The sequence below is a fragment of the Oryza sativa genome, chromosome 5 (assembly GCF_034140825.1).
Source record: "Oryza sativa Japonica Group chromosome 5, ASM3414082v1".
In the NCBI taxonomy this organism is placed as follows: Eukaryota; Viridiplantae; Streptophyta; class Magnoliopsida; order Poales; family Poaceae; genus Oryza; species Oryza sativa.
In genome coordinates, this window is record NC_089039.1 from 24,460,436 (window position 1) to 24,477,663 (window position 17,228).

At 41.1% G+C, this 17,228-nt stretch overlaps 2 protein-coding genes across 6 annotated transcripts; both read left to right on the forward strand.

Annotated features, from left to right (window-relative positions):
* Positions 1–1,648: 1,648 nt before the first annotated feature.
* Positions 1,649–9,058, forward strand: LOC4339199 (probable calcium-transporting ATPase 6, plasma membrane-type). 5 transcript variants are annotated; one of them, XR_001546190.3, is made up of 8 exons: positions 1,649–1,913; positions 3,897–3,951; positions 4,034–5,964; positions 6,039–6,197; positions 6,566–6,737; positions 7,246–7,544; positions 8,224–8,616; positions 8,697–9,058. XR_001546190.3 is itself a non-coding variant. In XM_015784736.3 (7 exons), exons 1-7 carry the CDS (start codon positions 1,719–1,721, stop codon positions 8,527–8,529), a joined length of 3,117 nt encoding a protein of 1,038 aa, XP_015640222.1. In that variant the 5' UTR covers positions 1,649–1,718; the 3' UTR covers positions 8,530–9,058. The 5 variants fall into 5 exon arrangements, 2 of the variants coding, with proteins under 2 accessions (XP_015640222.1, XP_025881434.1); XR_001546188.3 differs by having other exon boundaries at positions 8,710–9,058; XR_001546189.3 differs by having other exon boundaries at positions 8,713–9,058.
* A 3,362-nt stretch (positions 9,059–12,420) lies between these two features.
* Positions 12,421–15,703, forward strand: LOC4339200 (probable glycerol-3-phosphate dehydrogenase [NAD(+)] 3, cytosolic). The gene is made up of 5 exons (NM_001420687.1): positions 12,421–13,523; positions 14,104–14,325; positions 14,737–14,984; positions 15,087–15,226; positions 15,311–15,703. The coding sequence occupies exons 1-5, from the start codon at positions 12,881–12,883 to the stop codon at positions 15,453–15,455; spliced, it is 1,398 nt and encodes a 465-aa protein (NP_001407616.1). The 5' UTR covers positions 12,421–12,880; the 3' UTR covers positions 15,456–15,703.
* Positions 15,704–17,228: the final 1,525 nt, after the last annotated feature.

A 17,228-nucleotide genomic window follows, 5' to 3' on the forward strand; every position in this document is an offset into this window, starting at 1 on the left:
TGGCAAATGGGACCCATTTAAATTTTTTCCTTTTTCTTTTTTTCTTCTCTTTTTCCCCTTTATTCTCCTTTCTCTGTGACCCGTGCAGAAAAAAAAGGAAAAAAAAAGAAGAATGAGAAGAAAACGAAAAAGAAAAAGAAAAGAAGAAAAAAAGAGAGAAAATGACACGTTACGTCCATGTGGCATTGCCACATCAGTACCACGTAGGATCCTAGAGGGGATGTGTCAATTTGGGACCTAGATGATACACTTTGACAAGTTTTGGGACCTAGATATGCATTTTGAGAGTTTAGAGACCTACATGACACAACCCTACAACTTTAAGGACCGCCAATGCACTTTACTCAAAAAAAAATATTCTCAATATGTTAGATGAGTGAATCCGTTCAATTTGGCCAGATGAAGCCATTTATGTTTTTTTTTTGGGATGAGCTATATATGTGTCGCATGTTTTTTTTGGTTGAAAATAGTCGGATCTCTGGCCGTTGATGGTTTGATGTACGGTGGATAAACGCTTGAGGGATGCAGCTTTCCTTTTTATCGTTATTAATCCTTTGCTTTTTTTATTAGCATCGGATTTTTCATGTATGGATGATGACACGTTGGTTACATCATAGTTACATACTATTTACACTATAATTACATATGTAATTTTAAAACGTACATATGTAATTTTCGAATTTACATATATAATTTTACGACTTATGTTACACATACACTAAAATTATATATGTAATTTAGGTACTTACAATGTAAATACATGCTGATTATTTTTTGATAAAAAATATGATGCCATAAATATAGCTACTCTTTTTTTTTTTGGTGACGTGCCCCATTCACTTGGTCATGATTGGTTCAATTTTCTGTTAGCAAGCTACATGAACATGAACCAAAAACACCCTTGGTGATTAAGGTAAAGCCATCACCGACACAAAAAATAGATACTGTACATGTTTGATGCGTTTAACTAAACGTCTGACACTGATGTGTAATCCATCATCGAGGGCCTCTATAGCAAAGATTAAGGAGAAGGCCAAAACTTGGCTATCTGCAGCAGGCGTAAAGCACATCTTGCTTATGTTGTCGTGGTGTTTTTACTTCTTATTCAGTTTTTTTATACTTGTACAAATAGCTTTTACTTCTACCCTTTTCGATGAAATTGGTATGTCTGATACTAGTCGTTCGAAAAATAGGGCCTTTTGTGCAAATTCAAACTTAGGACCTGTTTAGTTCGCGAAATAAAAATTTTTAGGTGTCACATCGAACGTTTGATTAGATTTCGGAAAAGGTTTTTGGACACGAATGAAAAAACTAATTTCATAAATCGCCTGGAAACCGCGAGACGAATCTTTTGAGTCTAATTAATTCGCCATTAGCACATGTGGGTTACTGTAGCACTTATAGCTAATCATAGACTAATTAGGCTCAAAAATCGCGATTTCTCCCTAACTGTGCAATTAGTTTTTCTTTTAATCTACATTTAATGCTTCATGCATGTGTTCAAAGATTCGATGTGATGTTTTTGGGAAAAACTTTTTTTTAACTAAACGAGGCCTTATGGGGGCATTTTGTAATTACGAAAGATTAGGGGGGAACTTTTGTAATTTGCTCGTACTATATATAATCAGCTAAGGCGAAATAACTTTCTGAAATCTCCGATAGCCAGCAAACAAAGCAGGGCGGGAAGCAGGAGGAGAGGGAGAGAGGAAGCGGCGGCCATGGAGGGCGGGAGAAGCTGGAGCATCGAGAGCTACCTCAACGAGTACTTCGACATCCCCGCCAAGAACCCTCCCGGCGAGGCGCGCCGCCGATGGCGCCGCGCCGTCGGCCTCATCGTCCGCAACCGCCGCCGCCGCTTCGGCAGGTTCTCCGACGTCGACGCCATCGACGAAGCCCAGCGCCGCAAGATCCTGGTTCGTACGCAGCCCCCTCTCCCCCTCCCCCGGCGGGATCGCCATTCCCCCCCCCATCCCCGCCGCCGCGGTTGCCCCGGCGGCCGGCGAGCGTGGTAGACTGCAAGTAGAGTCGTACGGCTCGTACGACTGACTGTTCGTAGCATATCGTGCGGGTCGCTTTCGTTGAAGCGAGGTACAAATTTACCTATTCTTTCTCGAATTTTGTAAGTAATTTTTTGGGAGAGGTCAGAACTGTGGCTAACGAAATTGCTGCGAAATTTCCTCGGATTGGTCTCCTATGTGGATGCGCCCTCCCCCCCCCCCCCCCCCCCCTCCTGATGTGGATGCGCGCGTCTGCATCCCCCACAACTTGTGCCTCTTGTTGCTGGCCATGACATCCACAAGATCTCTCAATCTCACAGCGGATTCCACGCCAAGGTTCTGTCAAATTCTTGAAGTCCATGTCCTATCATTTGAACTGCGCTGTAGCCGGGGGCTGCGATTCAGGAGGCGTTCTTTCCACGTCTCGCCTCGTTGAATTGAGTTCTTGAATTAATTGTTCTCGACCTGTTCTGGTCAAGGTTCTCATGCGACCGTCCGGATTGAGAAGACCACTTCCAGCGGAAGGCAAATGAAATAATGGATACATGTGTGTTCATACAACATTACAACTGGAAAAAGCTACATTGCATTATCTCAACCATTATCATAACATGGTCAAGTTGTACATTATCATAACATGGTCAAGTTGTACAAAAGTATACAGCAAGATAGGATCTTCTACCCTTTTTAACTTAAAGAAGTCAAGGGGGCCCCTTAATTGTCCAACCATCTCGGATCATCGGGGCATCTGACCTGTAAAAGTATCAACTAGGGTATTATCGTTTATCGGGATCAATGATCCACCTTCAGTAGGAATGTGACAGGAACCTTTCTTGGGAGGGGCAAAATATTTATGGGTGAAATCTTTGCCTTCGGGCCGGCAACGATGCCTGTGGGTGCCGTTTTCCTCTTGGGGCGTTGCTGCATAATCTCATCTCTCCCAGTTACTTTCTTCAGGTGAAAACGATGTCCTGACTCCCTGGGGCAGGCGGTGGTAACGCTTTCGGTGTTGTTCCCTTCTTGGAGGCGTCGCTTCGAAGATCTTTCATTCTTGTTTCCGCTATCGCGGCATGTGTTGTCATAGACGCGCGGTGTGGTTGTTTTTTTTCTTTCCTTACTATAGTTTTTCAGGACTATAGACTTGTATATTTCTCATGCTTTATCAATACATGAAACTCACACTGTCTTGTGCAATTCGTTTTAAAAAAATGATCCACCTTAATTGTCTGGCCAACTTGACCATCGATTTATTAATCCATCCATCACATATTTCTCAAGACTAACCATCCAGCCTATTGTCTAACATGGACAAATCATCCTGACAATGCAAATTTTAGTATACATCTCAATTAAATCATACTTCGATTTATTTTTACTTGAACTCTTATTTTGGGGAAACGGATTGTTTACTTCAACCTGTTATTGGGCTTCAACTGACTAGAATTGAGCTAGACAAGTCTACCGTGAATCATTACTAGATAAAGGAAAAACAAGCCTAACTGACTATTGCTGCTTCTGCTTTTATTACTTTTTTTGGGGGGAATACGCAAGGAGCGCATCTTTGTATTAAGGAGTAATAAAAGTTATTTACAGGAAAAATACAAATGTGGTGAAGGGGACAAGATACAGGAAGGGAAAAAACGAAGGAAAATAAAATCTAATCTCGCAAAAAACTTCTGCTTTTATTACTGAAATTTATTTTTGAAGTCTCGTCAAATTACATCCACGAGTGAAGGCCAAAAAAACAAGGAGTGTAGTTGTGTAGATGATAGTAGTAATTCCTTTTGCCATCAACGGTCCCCTTGAGAACATAAAATTCATGTAGGTTATTTTATTATTTGATAGCACAAGTAGATTGTTTTTGTTCTTTTCTTAGAGATGCTTCTTTTTCTTGTCCAGGGAAAAGTTCAGGTTGTAATTAACGTGCACAAGGCAGCGCTGCAATTTATTGATGGTGTGGTCTCAACTAATTATTTCTGGTTTCTGCTCTTATCATAATCACAATATGTCATTTCACCTTATATCTAATGATGTAGGTGTAAAACAATATCATCTACCTCCTGAACTTATTGAAGAAGGATTCTGTATCAGCCCAGATGAACTAGCAGCAATTGCTAACATGCGTGAAGATTATACAATGCTCAGGATGCATGGTGGAATCAATGGAATATCTAGAAAAATCAAAGCATCATTGGAAGATGGTGCCAAGGAAACAGATATAGCAACCAGACAGATGCTGTATGGAGCTAACAGGCACGCTGAGAAGCCCCCTAGAAGCTTCTGGATGTTTGTGTGGGATGCATTGCATGACTTGACACTGATTATTCTAGTGGTATGTGCTCTGGTTTCTATAGTGGTCGGCCTTGCCACCAAGGGATGGCCGATGGGTATTTATGATGGTTTTGGCATAATACTCAGCATTTTGTTGGTGGTACTAGTTACTGCAACCAGTGATTACCAACAAGCTCGGAAGTTTATGGAACTGGACCGTGAGAAGCAAAAAATATATATCCGTGTAACTAGAGATAAGAAAACAAAGGAGGTTTTAGTTCATGACTTGGTTGTCGGAGACATCTTGCATCTTTCTATAGGCGATGTGGTTCCTGCAGATGGTCTGTTTATATCTGGTGACTGCCTAATGATAGATGAATCAAGTTTGTCTGGTGAGAGTGAGCCAGTTAATATTTCTGAAGAGAGGCCTTTTCTTCATGCTGGGAATAAAGTAGTAGATGGGGCAGCTAAGATGCTTGTTACTGCCGTTGGTACGCGTACTGAGTGGGGCAAAATCATGGGTACTCTGAATGGAGATGGTGTGGATGAAACTCCTTTGCAAGTTAAGCTTAATGGTGTGGCTACAATAATTGGCCAGATTGGATTGGTGTTTGCTGTGCTAACATTTTTGGTACTTCTAGCGAGGTTCTTGGCTGACAAGGGAATGCATGTTGGTTTGTTAAATTGGTCTGCAAATGATGCATTGACAATAGTCAACTACTTCGCTATTGCAGTCACAATCATTGTTGTCGCAGTCCCTGAGGGTCTACCATTGGCTGTGACTCTTAGTCTGGCATTTGCTATGAAGAAGTTGATGCATGACAAAGCACTAGTTAGGCATCTCGCCGCATGTGAAACCATGGGTTCAGCAAGTTGCATTTGCACTGATAAGACAGGGACTTTGACCACGAACCACATGATTGTTGATAAGGTTTGGATTGGTGATGTCAAGTTTGTTGGGGACAAAAAAAATTCTGAGCTAAAAAGCACGATTTCAGAAAGAGTTATGGCGATCCTTATACAAGGCATATTTGTGAATACTGCGTCTGAAGTGGTGAAGGGAGACGATGGAAAAAATACCATCTTAGGCTTGGCTACTGAAACGGCATTATTGGAGTTTGGCTTGAGCTTGGAAGAACATTTATATGATGACTACAATAAGTTGACTAGAATAAAAGTAGATCCTTTTAATTCAGTTAAGAAAAAGATGTCTGTGACAATACAATTACCTAATGGAGGCATCAGGACCTTCTGCAAAGGTGCGTCAGAAATTATTCTGGAACAGTGCAATACCATCCACAATACTGATGGAAATATAGTACCGCTGTCAGAAATGCAGAAGCATAATGTATTAAATATAATCAATTCGTTTGCTTCTGAGGCATTGAGAACACTTTGCATCGCATTTAAGGATATGGATGAATTTCCCAATGATCAACCTATATCAGATGATGGTTACACACTAATAGCAGTTTTTGGTATAAAGGATCCAGTCCGTCCTGGTGTCAAGGATGCAGTAAGGACCTGCATGGCTGCTGGTATTAGAGTAAGAATGGTGACGGGAGACAACATCAACACTGCTAAAGCTATTGCCAAGGAATGTGGAATATTAACGGAGGATGGAATAGCAATAGAAGGACAACAGCTTAACAATAAGAGCTCAGATGAACTGAAGGAACTCCTACCAAAAATTCAGGTTTAGTTGTACTCTCTTGTTTTCTTTTCATTAATTAAATGCGAATATAAGCTAAATCTATGTCCCAAGCTCAGGTAATAGCTCGCTCCTTGCCTATGGACAAATACAAATTGGTGACAAGCCTGAAAAGTATGTATCAAGAGGTTGTTGCGGTGACTGGTGATGGAACCAATGATGCCCCAGCACTGCACGAGTCAGATATTGGACTAGCAATGGGTATCACTGGAACTGAGGTATCTATGAATGTTTTTCGGTAATTTATGTTGTTTTATTCCTCTATGACCTTAATATGTTCGGTTTGAGCGTGTCTTGAAGTGAGAACTGGGAAATGCCCTTTAGTCTAAACCAATTTTCTACAAGGGCTTATCTATATCCTGACTTAATAATAATATTAGCTGTATTTTTTAAAAACATATTCCTAGATGTTTAATATTGTCAGTGCTAAAAAAAGGAGCAAACGGTACAAAAATACAATTTAATTATTTTGCATAAGGTCGATTTCCTTGGCTGTAACAGTATTCATCATTGTTTAGTGACATTTGATTTTCCGTGTATGATATATCTGTGGACAAGTTGTGATGCAAGTTTTATCTGTTTGCAGGTTGCAAAAGAGAGCGCTGATGTTATAATAATGGATGACAATTTCGAAACCATTGTAAATGTTGCTAGATGGGGCCGTGCAGTTTACTTAAACATCCAGAAGTTTGTGCAGTTCCAGCTTACAGTTAATATTGTGGCTCTGATTGTGAATTTTGTCTCAGCGTGCATCATAGGTATTAGCACACTTGCTACCACTCTAATATTATTGATCTAATGATGACTGTTTGAAATGAATGTGTATTGTTTTCTAGAATAAATTCGTATGCATTTTATTTGGAATGCATATGCAACTTATGATATAATATTTCCTTTTTGCTACACATTTTAATAATAAAGTCATATATATTGTTATTATGGCTGGAAATAGAGGATTGATAGGGTAGATCGCCCTCAAGTCGCTGGCTTCTCCGGAAGACCGAGGCTTTGATCTGTTTGACTTGGTGGGCAAAATCCTTAATTTCTTTATTGCTTAAGTCCCTAATACAATAGCAGGCCCCCTTTATATACTAGGTGCCAGTCTAATATTTAGGAAATCTAAGACAAACTAGGAATAGGAAACAGAATCCTAAACCAACTAGAATTAGATATATCTACTGATTATTCCTATTCCTATTCCTATGGTATTTGATTCCATAACGCCGGTCTATAATAATTGTCCTCTCTTCTTCCCTTTACTTGAAGGGAGTGCACCACTTACTGCTGTTCAGTTGCTATGGGTGAACATGATTATGGATACGTTGGGAGCCTTGGCCTTAGCCACAGAACCACCAAATGACGAAATGATGAAGAGGCCCCCTGTTAGGCGAGGAGATAATTTTATCACTCGGATTATGTGGAGAAATATTCTTGGCCAAGGTTTGTATCAGCTCCTTGTGCTGGCTACTCTAATGGTTATTGGAAAGAAACTCCTTAGTATTGAAGGTCCTCAATCTGATAAAACCATCAATACTCTCATATTCAACTCTTTCGTCTTTTGCCAGGTATGTGAACTACAAGTCCCTTTTACATGCAAATGAGTCAATTTTGTTGTTTTTGTCTATGGATTTTATTTATGTTTGATATTTCAAGTTCTCATATTATAATTGACAGGCTATCATTTACATTATTCTCGGCCATTTCAGATGTCATGTTCACTTTGTAGAGGCTAAGACATTTAATTCTGTGCAAAGCTCATTGACATGTGATATCTGATAATAATTTTCAATATGCCATGGACTCTCTGATGACTTCAGCAAACCATAGAAAATAATCATGTAGTAATCAGTATATGTTTTTCCATTTTCGTTAGAAAAACGATCCAGACAAATTTAATAATTTTCAGAACAAAACAAAGCTTTTTCCGTGCGCATTTCACATATCCTGATGCTATGATTCTATAAAATGCAAGTGCAAAGTAAAGGCAATATTCATTAAACAAGTGATCTATTGTGGAAATTAGGAATCAGTGCTTTATTTTAATGGTAATTTTACCATCCTTGAGAAGGTATCGGGAGGTAACACATTTTCTAGTGTAAAATTTGGTACATTCAGGTACTAAAATACCTTGAGTATAAAAAACTTTTGTGTAAAATTTAGGTACCTTGAGGTACTTTCTCAAGGAAGGTAAAATTTCTCTTATTTTAACGGTAAGTTTCATCTGACATGTTACCATGCTTCCAGGTTTTCAATGAAATAAATTGTAGGGAGATGGAAAAGATCAATGTCCTCCAAGGTATCTTCAGAAACTGGATCTTTGTTGGTATATTGACAGCTACTGTCATATTCCAAGTGATCATAGTAGAATTTCTTGGCACTTTTGCAAACACTGTACCATTGAGCGGGGAGCTGTGGCTGCTCAGCGTCGTCATTGGCTCAATTAGCATGATCATCTCTGTTATCCTCAAGTGCATTCCAGTTGAATTTAATAAGACAAATACTAAACCCCATGGTTATGAGTTGATTCCTGAAGGCCCAGAGATTCTATAGCAGTTTCACGGGAGGTGCGGAAATTCCGCTCAAACTGCGGTTTCTGCGGTCAGCAACCCAATCAATCATAATGGAAAAGGATGCACTGTAAGGATTTCTCTACTGATGTAATTTTGTTGAATATGATCATGTGTTTCTGAACATGATATACTGAAGAGTTGAAGTAGATGTTATAACCAGCAGATATGTGATGAAGTATACGGAATAGGACCAATCATGCTGCAAGATCAGACAGCCTACGGGATTTATGGTGTTGATTCAAGATTTCAAGTAGATATGGCTGCTACATGAGAATGTCGCAGCAAATGTGGACTGCTTGGAGGCTTCGTTGCAAAGCGTACAGTTTGAGCTGGTTCTGCAGAGTTCAGCTTGAGATTTGAGCGTACAGTTTTGTAAAATTGAACTCTAGGTACTAACAACTGTCGAAATGGTATCATATTATTACCCTTCGTGCTTTTCTCTTCAGCGGTGAACTGTGTATAACGTGTAATTATTCTTTTTTATGTATAATAAAGCAAATTGTGTGTAACTATTCTTTTTATGTATAATAAAGCAAATTGTGCGTAACTATTCTTTATGTATTCTTTGTGCATAAGAATGGATGTCCTACATGTGAATAATGTTGTGTTCTAAGGTGAAGTTGGGAACCTTCCCTTCCCTCCCCGCACGGCAAACGTGGTATCATTAACACGTGATTAATTAAGTATTAGTTAATAAAGCTTAAAAATGAGTTATGAGCTTTTAAAATAATTTTCTTATATGTATATTTTTTAAAACGTATCGTTTAGCAGTTCGAGAAAACATACGCAAGAAAAAAGAGGGAGAAGTTGGGAATATGGACAATCGAACATAGGGATGAAAACGGACGGAAACCACCTTTATCATTTTCGTTTTTGTCGACGTTTGATGTCTCGACTACGGTATTTGGACAGTATGGGGATCGTCGGTGCTAGGATATATGCGAGACTAAGGTAAAAGAGATGGAGACAGGGATTTTTATACAGGTTCGGGCCCCTGAGTTGTCAGGTAATAACCCTACATCCTGTTGGCCGAAGCCGGTATTGCTCTTATTCACCATAATCACACCAGTACAATATGTGGGTAGCCTATCTAACTGTTGTCGACATGGCGGTCTGAAGGTCTGACTCGTAGTCGACAACAGGGTAGCCTTCCTCCTCGAGCTCGCGCCCGATGGAATCAAAGACAGTGCTAGATCCCTACGGCCGGCCTCTGAAGGTACCGGATAGGGTCGATCCAGGCGTATCTCTGATGTCGATATCCGGCGGCTTGTCTTGGTGTATGTAGGCTTCTATGTTGATTGTGTTGGGAGTTGATTGTCTCGTGGTGGGTGTTGATCGTCTCATGGTGGGGGTTGATCGTGTTGATAGTTTTGATCCTCCATGGTGGGTGTGTGTCCCTCTGTCCTCCTAGGGGGGCTTGTATTTATACCCATAGATGTCCCCTTGTCCAAGTAGAACTAGGGAAACCAATATGGATACAATCCGAGTAGTCCTTGTCGTTTCCATGTAGAACTCTGATTGTCTTTCCTTATCCGGAACTCCTCCTATATCCGAAGGTTGCTTCCGTATAGGACATGGTATGTGGTGTATCTTGCCGAGATTTAGTCAACTACTATTAGGTATGTAGTATCCATAACCCTGACAGTTTTCATATTTTTTTTCGGAATCAGAAATCGTAGATATAAAAACGGAATCGAATATTATCGAAACTGAAAACGGAACGAAAACAAACAGGTGCGAATATGGTAACAAAATTTTATCAAAATACAAAACCCCTCAAACTGAGCTTCAAACTTTGTCAAGTTCAATTCTCAAATCTCAATAGTAAACAATTCATCATAAAACACAATCATATCAAGTCCAATTGTTAAGTCTCAACAGTACATCATAAAACACAATCTATGAAATAAATGATCTATGTCTAAGAGAGAAATATTGTCGATAAATCCCAATGCAAGAATTTAGGAATTGGGCCAGGCTATTATTGTGTTGTATGGGCTGTGCTACAGGTATGGAGGGTATGGAAATTCCGAGAAAATTTTTAGAAAGTTTCAACTGATTCCGAGTTCCTACGAAAACTGCCCTAATCATATTTGATTCTGTTTCCGAGAAAATATTTCCCAATTCGTTTACTTTTTCGAAAAATTCTGACCGATAGATTCTGTTTTTGAAAATAGCTTTGGAATTCAAAAAGTTTCCGTACCGTTTTCACTCCTAATCGAACATGGCTAAAGGGTTAGCGACAACAAAAACAAGCGGGAAAAACTCCATAGCACAAAAACTCGCAGGTCATCGACTCACCGTGCTAAGATAAAAACAAAACTACCAAAGAAAATTGCCAAAAATCCATGGCGATGAGAAATCTAAAATAACCTGAAATAGTGAAATGTGATGGGAGTCAACATGGTCTGAACAGTGCAGGAGACAAGAAAGCAAGTGTAAACTAAAATCTTGGACCAGAAAATGATCAAATCAACTCATCTAAATTTCATCCTCCATACTTCTATTTGGATGGCCATCCAAAAAGATTCACATTCTATATAACTTTTCACTCCAACAGATTATCCATATTATATCCTACATATACCAACATCCTATATTTTACTAATAATTTTCAACTACTACACATTTTTACTCCTACTTCTCTCACCTTTCACCACTTAAAAAAATCTTGGTAAGTGGGTAGTTGAGGATGGAGTGAGGAGAGAGAAACTCTATATTTGGCTTGGGAAGGGCTAGATTTGGAGGACCTCCAACAATGGAGTATGTATGTGATGGAGACTCTACTGGAGCATTGTTTTTCTTCTCCATACTCTAAATATCAGATGGATGACTAGATAGAGAAGCTGCTGGGATGCTCTAACAACCCACCACAATCAAGCTTAACCTCGCTTTAGAAAACGCTTTTGGATAGCATGCTGCCGCTAAACGCAATCACAATCAAAAGCCAACCCTTGCACGCCCGAATTAAATCACCCGGTTGGTCACCTGTGCAGCAGCTGCACCGCCCCGGCTCGGACCAGCCCCACCTACTCCACCGCCCCGCCGGTTCATTCATCCACGCTGACGCTGACGCGGCGAGAAACCACGGCGGAATCCGCGCCGGCTCCACCTGTCAGAAACGTGGCGTGGGTAAGCCCAAGTTTAGTTCCAAAATTTTTCTTGAAACTTTTAATTTTTCCATCACATCAAAACTTTCCTATACACATAAACTTCCAACTTTTCCGTCACATCGTTCTAATTTGAACCAAACTTCTAATTTTGGCGTGAACAAGGGAAGAAAACGGATAATATGCGACTTGATTCGCGCGATTTGGATAAAATACCACCCCTGTATTTGTACATGATAAAATATCACTTAATATATTGTCTTCCACCTTCCAGTGAAAAGCTTTCGAAGAATTTTAGCCCAAAAACATCCTTGGTTGTGGAGAGAGAAGGAAAGGGGAGGGTCGAGCCGGACGACCGTCGTCCCCGGCGGTGGCGCCGCTCGTCCGCTCGCTTCTCACCGTCGATCTCCAGCGCCGCTCGGGCGCTCACGACTTGTCACCCATTGACTAACGCGCGCCACCCGACCACTCACTGAACGTCGCCTCCAGCCGTCTCTGTGAGTAGGACTAGGTCCAGCAATATGGCACGGTCATTGTCCGACCCTCCAGCGCTCCTCTTTTCCCTCTTTCTTTTCACAAAAGAGAGCATTTTGATCTAAAATTCTTTAGCGTTATTTTAATCGGGAAAAATGTATTAAGTGATATTTTATATGATGTATTTTATTATCTGTATCTACATTTTATCGAAACCACCCATATTATCCGTTTTCTCTACCCAACAAGGCGGGTTTACGGGGTCCACCTGTCGGATGCCTGCATCCGTCAGTCCACCGGTCACCCGCTCGTCAGAGGTAGGTCGCCGTCGCCGCGTCCCCCTCCGCCGCCGGCTCCCGTCGCTCTCCGGTCTCACGCGCCGCGCGGCCGCAGCAGCAACAACAACAACAACCCGTTTTGACCGCGCCTTCCTCCTCCGCCGGCCCGCGCGCTCGCCGCGCGCGGCCGCCACGGGTTTCTCTCTAGAAGCCCCGCACGAATTTTATCCGTTTTTTCGCATTCTCCCCGCCTCATCTCCTCCTTGACACCGACCTCTCCTCCTCGGCTCGGGGAATTCAAACGCGCGGCCTCGCCGGGTGGCCTCGCCTCGCCTCGCCGCGTTCCGACAGCGAGTGCCCCGCTGGTGCCACTATTTCTTGCCGCCCCAACCCCTCGCATCGATCCCCCACACCCACATCTCGCCTCCTCTTCCTCGATCCTTTGTCTTCTTGCTTAGCTAGCTCTGCCATGGTGGGGAGCTACGCGGCGGGAGGGGGACGGGGAGCGGCAGTGGCGGCGGTGGCGGAGGGGAAGCTGGACGAGCTGCGGCGGAGGATGGGGAAGGCGGACGGCGACCTGCTGAGGATCGTCGGGGTGGGGGGCGGGGCGTGGGGGAGCGCCTTCTGCGCGCTGCTGCAGGACGCGTACGGGCGGCACCGCGACAAGGCGCAGGTGCGGGTGTGGCGGAGGCCCGGGCGCGCCGTCGACCGCGCCACCGCCGAGCACCTCTTCGAGGTCATCAACTCCCGGGAGGACGTCCTCCGCAGGCTCATCCGCCGCTGCGCCTACCTCAAGTACGTCGAGGCCCGCCTCGGCGACCGCACGCTCTACGCCGACGAGATCCTCCGCGACGGCTTCTGCCTCAACATGGTCGACACGCCGCTCTGCCCGCTCAAGGTCGTCACCAACCTGCAGGAGGCGGTCTGGGACGCCGACATAGTCATCAACGGCTTGCCCTCCACCGAGACCAGGGAGGTGTTCGGGGAGATCGGGAGGTATTGGAAGGAGAGGATCAGACCCCCCGTGATCATCTCGCTGGCCAAGGGGATCGAGGCGTCGATTGACCCCGTGCCCCGGATCATTACCCCGACACAGATGATCAGCAATGCAAGTAAGTTCTTTGCTCTCGAGTGAGTTTGATTATCATATCCATTTTTACTAATTAGTTTCAATTACAGTATCAAATCGATTATTCGGTTGCTATTTTACTACTATTTTCGTTGATCGTTGTACTTGTGTCCTTGTGGGAATAATGGACACATAAAGAAAAGGTAGTTGCTGCTGAACTGGGACCAAGATACATACCTCCAGAATATTCTTGATAAAATGTGCAGGCTATTCTTGATATGCACCTAATGTGATGTCCTTCATGTTTATTGCAATTATTATACCCAACACAATGTCTATTGTTGAATGTTATGAGAGCTAGTTAAGGCCTTCAGTATGTGCCCATGTGCTATGTTTCTTTGCAATTCCTTTAGGGGTAATGCATCTTATTTTTAGCAGAGTTTATCCAAATTAGTACCCAGTACTGCACGTTCCGTGTCACGTTTCTACCCAGTATTAACTTCTGATATGCTCCTAAGTTTTTGTTTCACTGTATAATTGATTTTACCATCCACTGGTCTTCATCTTTCCTACCATGTTGTAGCCTTTAATGTTTTTTGTTTCTTATGATGGGCCTATTGCAGCTGGAGTTCCATTGGAGAATATTCTATATCTTGGAGGTCCTAACATTGCATCTGAGATATATAACAAAGAATATGCAAATGCTCGCATATGTGGAGCTGACAAGTGGAGAAAACCTCTAGCTAAATTTCTGAGGCAGCCTCATTTTATTGTGTGGGATAATAGTGATCTCATCACTCATGAAGTAATGGGCGGCTTAAAGAACATATATGCCATTGGTGCTGGTAAGTTCCATGGTCTCATATCTGACGTTTTATGTCCATATCACCTTGAAAATTTTTAACTGGGAAAATAAAACCATCATGTGGCTTTTCTTGTTGAAGCTCACACACAATGCTTGGCAAAAGTATGACCAGTTCAAACAACGAAGCCATAAAATTGTTATGTTTGCATAATGCTGAATGCTATCTGTCCTGTAGGAATTGTATTCAGTATACGTTGAATTGCTATTATCTCTTATGTCAAACGCAATGCTGCTTTGACATTTCATCAAACCTATCATAGATTAGAAAGAGTAAATCAGGTCATCTTGGGTAATGAGGTTCCCCTATGCATACATATTCGTTATAACCTTCTGCATTAATATAGAGGATCTTGATTTAAGTCATGTTGTTAAATACCTTGTTATCTTGTAGGTATGGTGGCTGCACTAACCAATGAGAGTGCAACCAGCAAATCGGTTTACTTTTCACTTTGCACGTCTGAAATGATATACATCACCCATCTCCTAGCCGAAGACCCTGAGAAACTTGCCGGGCCTTTATTAGCCGATACCTATGTAACACTGCTGAAAGGTCGTAATGCATGGTATGGGCAGAAATTAGCTAAGGGTGAACTGACTCTTGAAATGGGGGACAGTATCAAGGGCAAAGGGACTATCCAGGTTGGTGCTACCTTCTTAATGATGTAAATCTTTCCATACTTCTGGGTGTGTTTTTGGTGCCGAATAGCCATGTGCTAAGATTTGCTGTGATTTTATCTTTAGGGTGTCTCTGCAGTCCATGCATTTTATGAGCTCTTGAGCCAGAGTAGCTTAAGCGTGACACATCCAGAAGTGAAGAAGCTTGTTGCTCCGGTCGAGCTGTGCCCAATACTAAAAACACTTTATAAAATCCTAATCAAGAGGTTGGTCAGATTACCTTTGTTGCTGTTCCTGCTAGTACTAATATATGTGTACAGGCTTAAGTTCTTTGCACATTTCACCTGCAGGGAGCTTGCCACTGACTCCATTCTCCAGGCAATACGAGATGAATCAATGTATGATCCACGGGAGAGGATTGAGATGTCTCAGCGCCAGTGTCTTTACCGACCATCTCTTCTTGGCCTACCTAAAGTAGATATTACCCAGGCTTAGATCTATTCTTTTTTTTTTCTGCAGATTTGTTTTGAGATTTGCAGGATTCTTTGATGTATTCTTTGCATAGTGGTCCTCAAGATCCTTCCTTGTGTGCCAAGTGCATCTCGTGTTCGAACACTGATTCCATTCTCTACTAGAGAATTTGATAATGAGGTGTTTTGGTTTTTTATTGTCAGAGTTCCAAATAGTTTCACGGGCTGATGCCCCCCACATGTGTATATAAAGTACAACCACTGTTGATTCAATTGTATTTGTTGCTCCTTTAGAGCCTGTTCACTTTGATGCCAAAAAAAAACCTTACCAAATTTTGGCATTGCCGAAATTTTAGCGTAGTTGCCAAAATTTTAGCAACTTGCCAAAATTTTGGCAAGATTTCTTATATAGTCACCAAAATTTAGTAGCAAACTAAATATAATCACTTTTTTTAGCAACTTTACCAAAATTTAGTAAGGTTTAAAATGGCATCAAAGTGAACAGGCCCTTAATATATTTCTTACCATTGCAGGGAACGGATACCTGCTTTCTTTTCTTATTACTTATATAGATACACAGAAGATGCATACGTTCCCAGTTCACCTACGCGGTGGTTCATGCGTCTTCCCTGTAATCGAAAGGAAAAAAAAGGGACCATCTACAAAACCGCTGCAAGTTTTTTAAAGGAAAAATTTTTAAATCTAACTATAATATATAATTGTAATATACTTCTACTATAACTATAATATAAGTATTAAAATAATATATGCAACTTGATGGCCTGTTCTGATTGTAACCAAAATAAACCTTACCAAATTTTAGCAATGCTAAAATTTTGGCAAGTTGGCAATATTAACAAAATTTTGGCAGAATTTATTATGTATTTACTAAAGTTTGGTAACAAACTAAACGTAGACACATTTTTAGCAACTATACAAAAAAAAATGGTATGGTTGAAAATAACATCAATCTGAACAGCCTCTATATCTAACTTATATAGAGATTATAATATAGTTACAATATAACTATAGTGTAACTATAGTTGCATTTGATTTTTTTTTCAAAAAAAAAAACTTGTGACAGTTTTTTAGCCATTCTGATAAATAACTACTGTTCATGGTTTCCTTGGCCCATTTACGGACTGTGAAAGCAAAAGGAAATGAGAACATGAGGCCCGTTTATCGGTCTATGGCTAGCTAATCCATCCGTAAACAACGTTAGCCGGCTAGCCCAACTAATGGCCCATTGCGCCCCGTCAAAGACAACTTTAAGTGTTTTTTTTCTCTTTTTCATCTACTATCTTTGTGATTAATAAATAATATCGTTGACTTTTAAATAACATTTGAGTATTCATTTTACTTAAAAATTTTACGTAAATATGCTAAAGTGTAAGTTGTACTTAAGTTTTATTTAATGGTAAAACATGTCACAATAAATTAAATGATATTTATATAATTTTTTTAATAGAACGGATGACCATATGTTATGTAAAAAATCAATGACGTTACCTATTAAAACCCAGAGGGAGTATTAGAAGTGAGCATGCATAGTTTCAGCAGTGCAGAAAGTAACAAGGAAAACAAATTAAAACACCATACGACTACTGAAGCCTGATTTCCTAATAACCATCTGATCATCTCCTCAGGCTTTACATCCAGGTGCCATCATATCCCGTCTTAGCAGCTAAAACCTGGGAGGAAAATCCACATGAGGGACATAATTAAAAAGTGATGAGCAATGCTCCGGTGCTTTCTACTTGGAGTATTATACTACAAGTAAAATTAATCTCGACCGTTC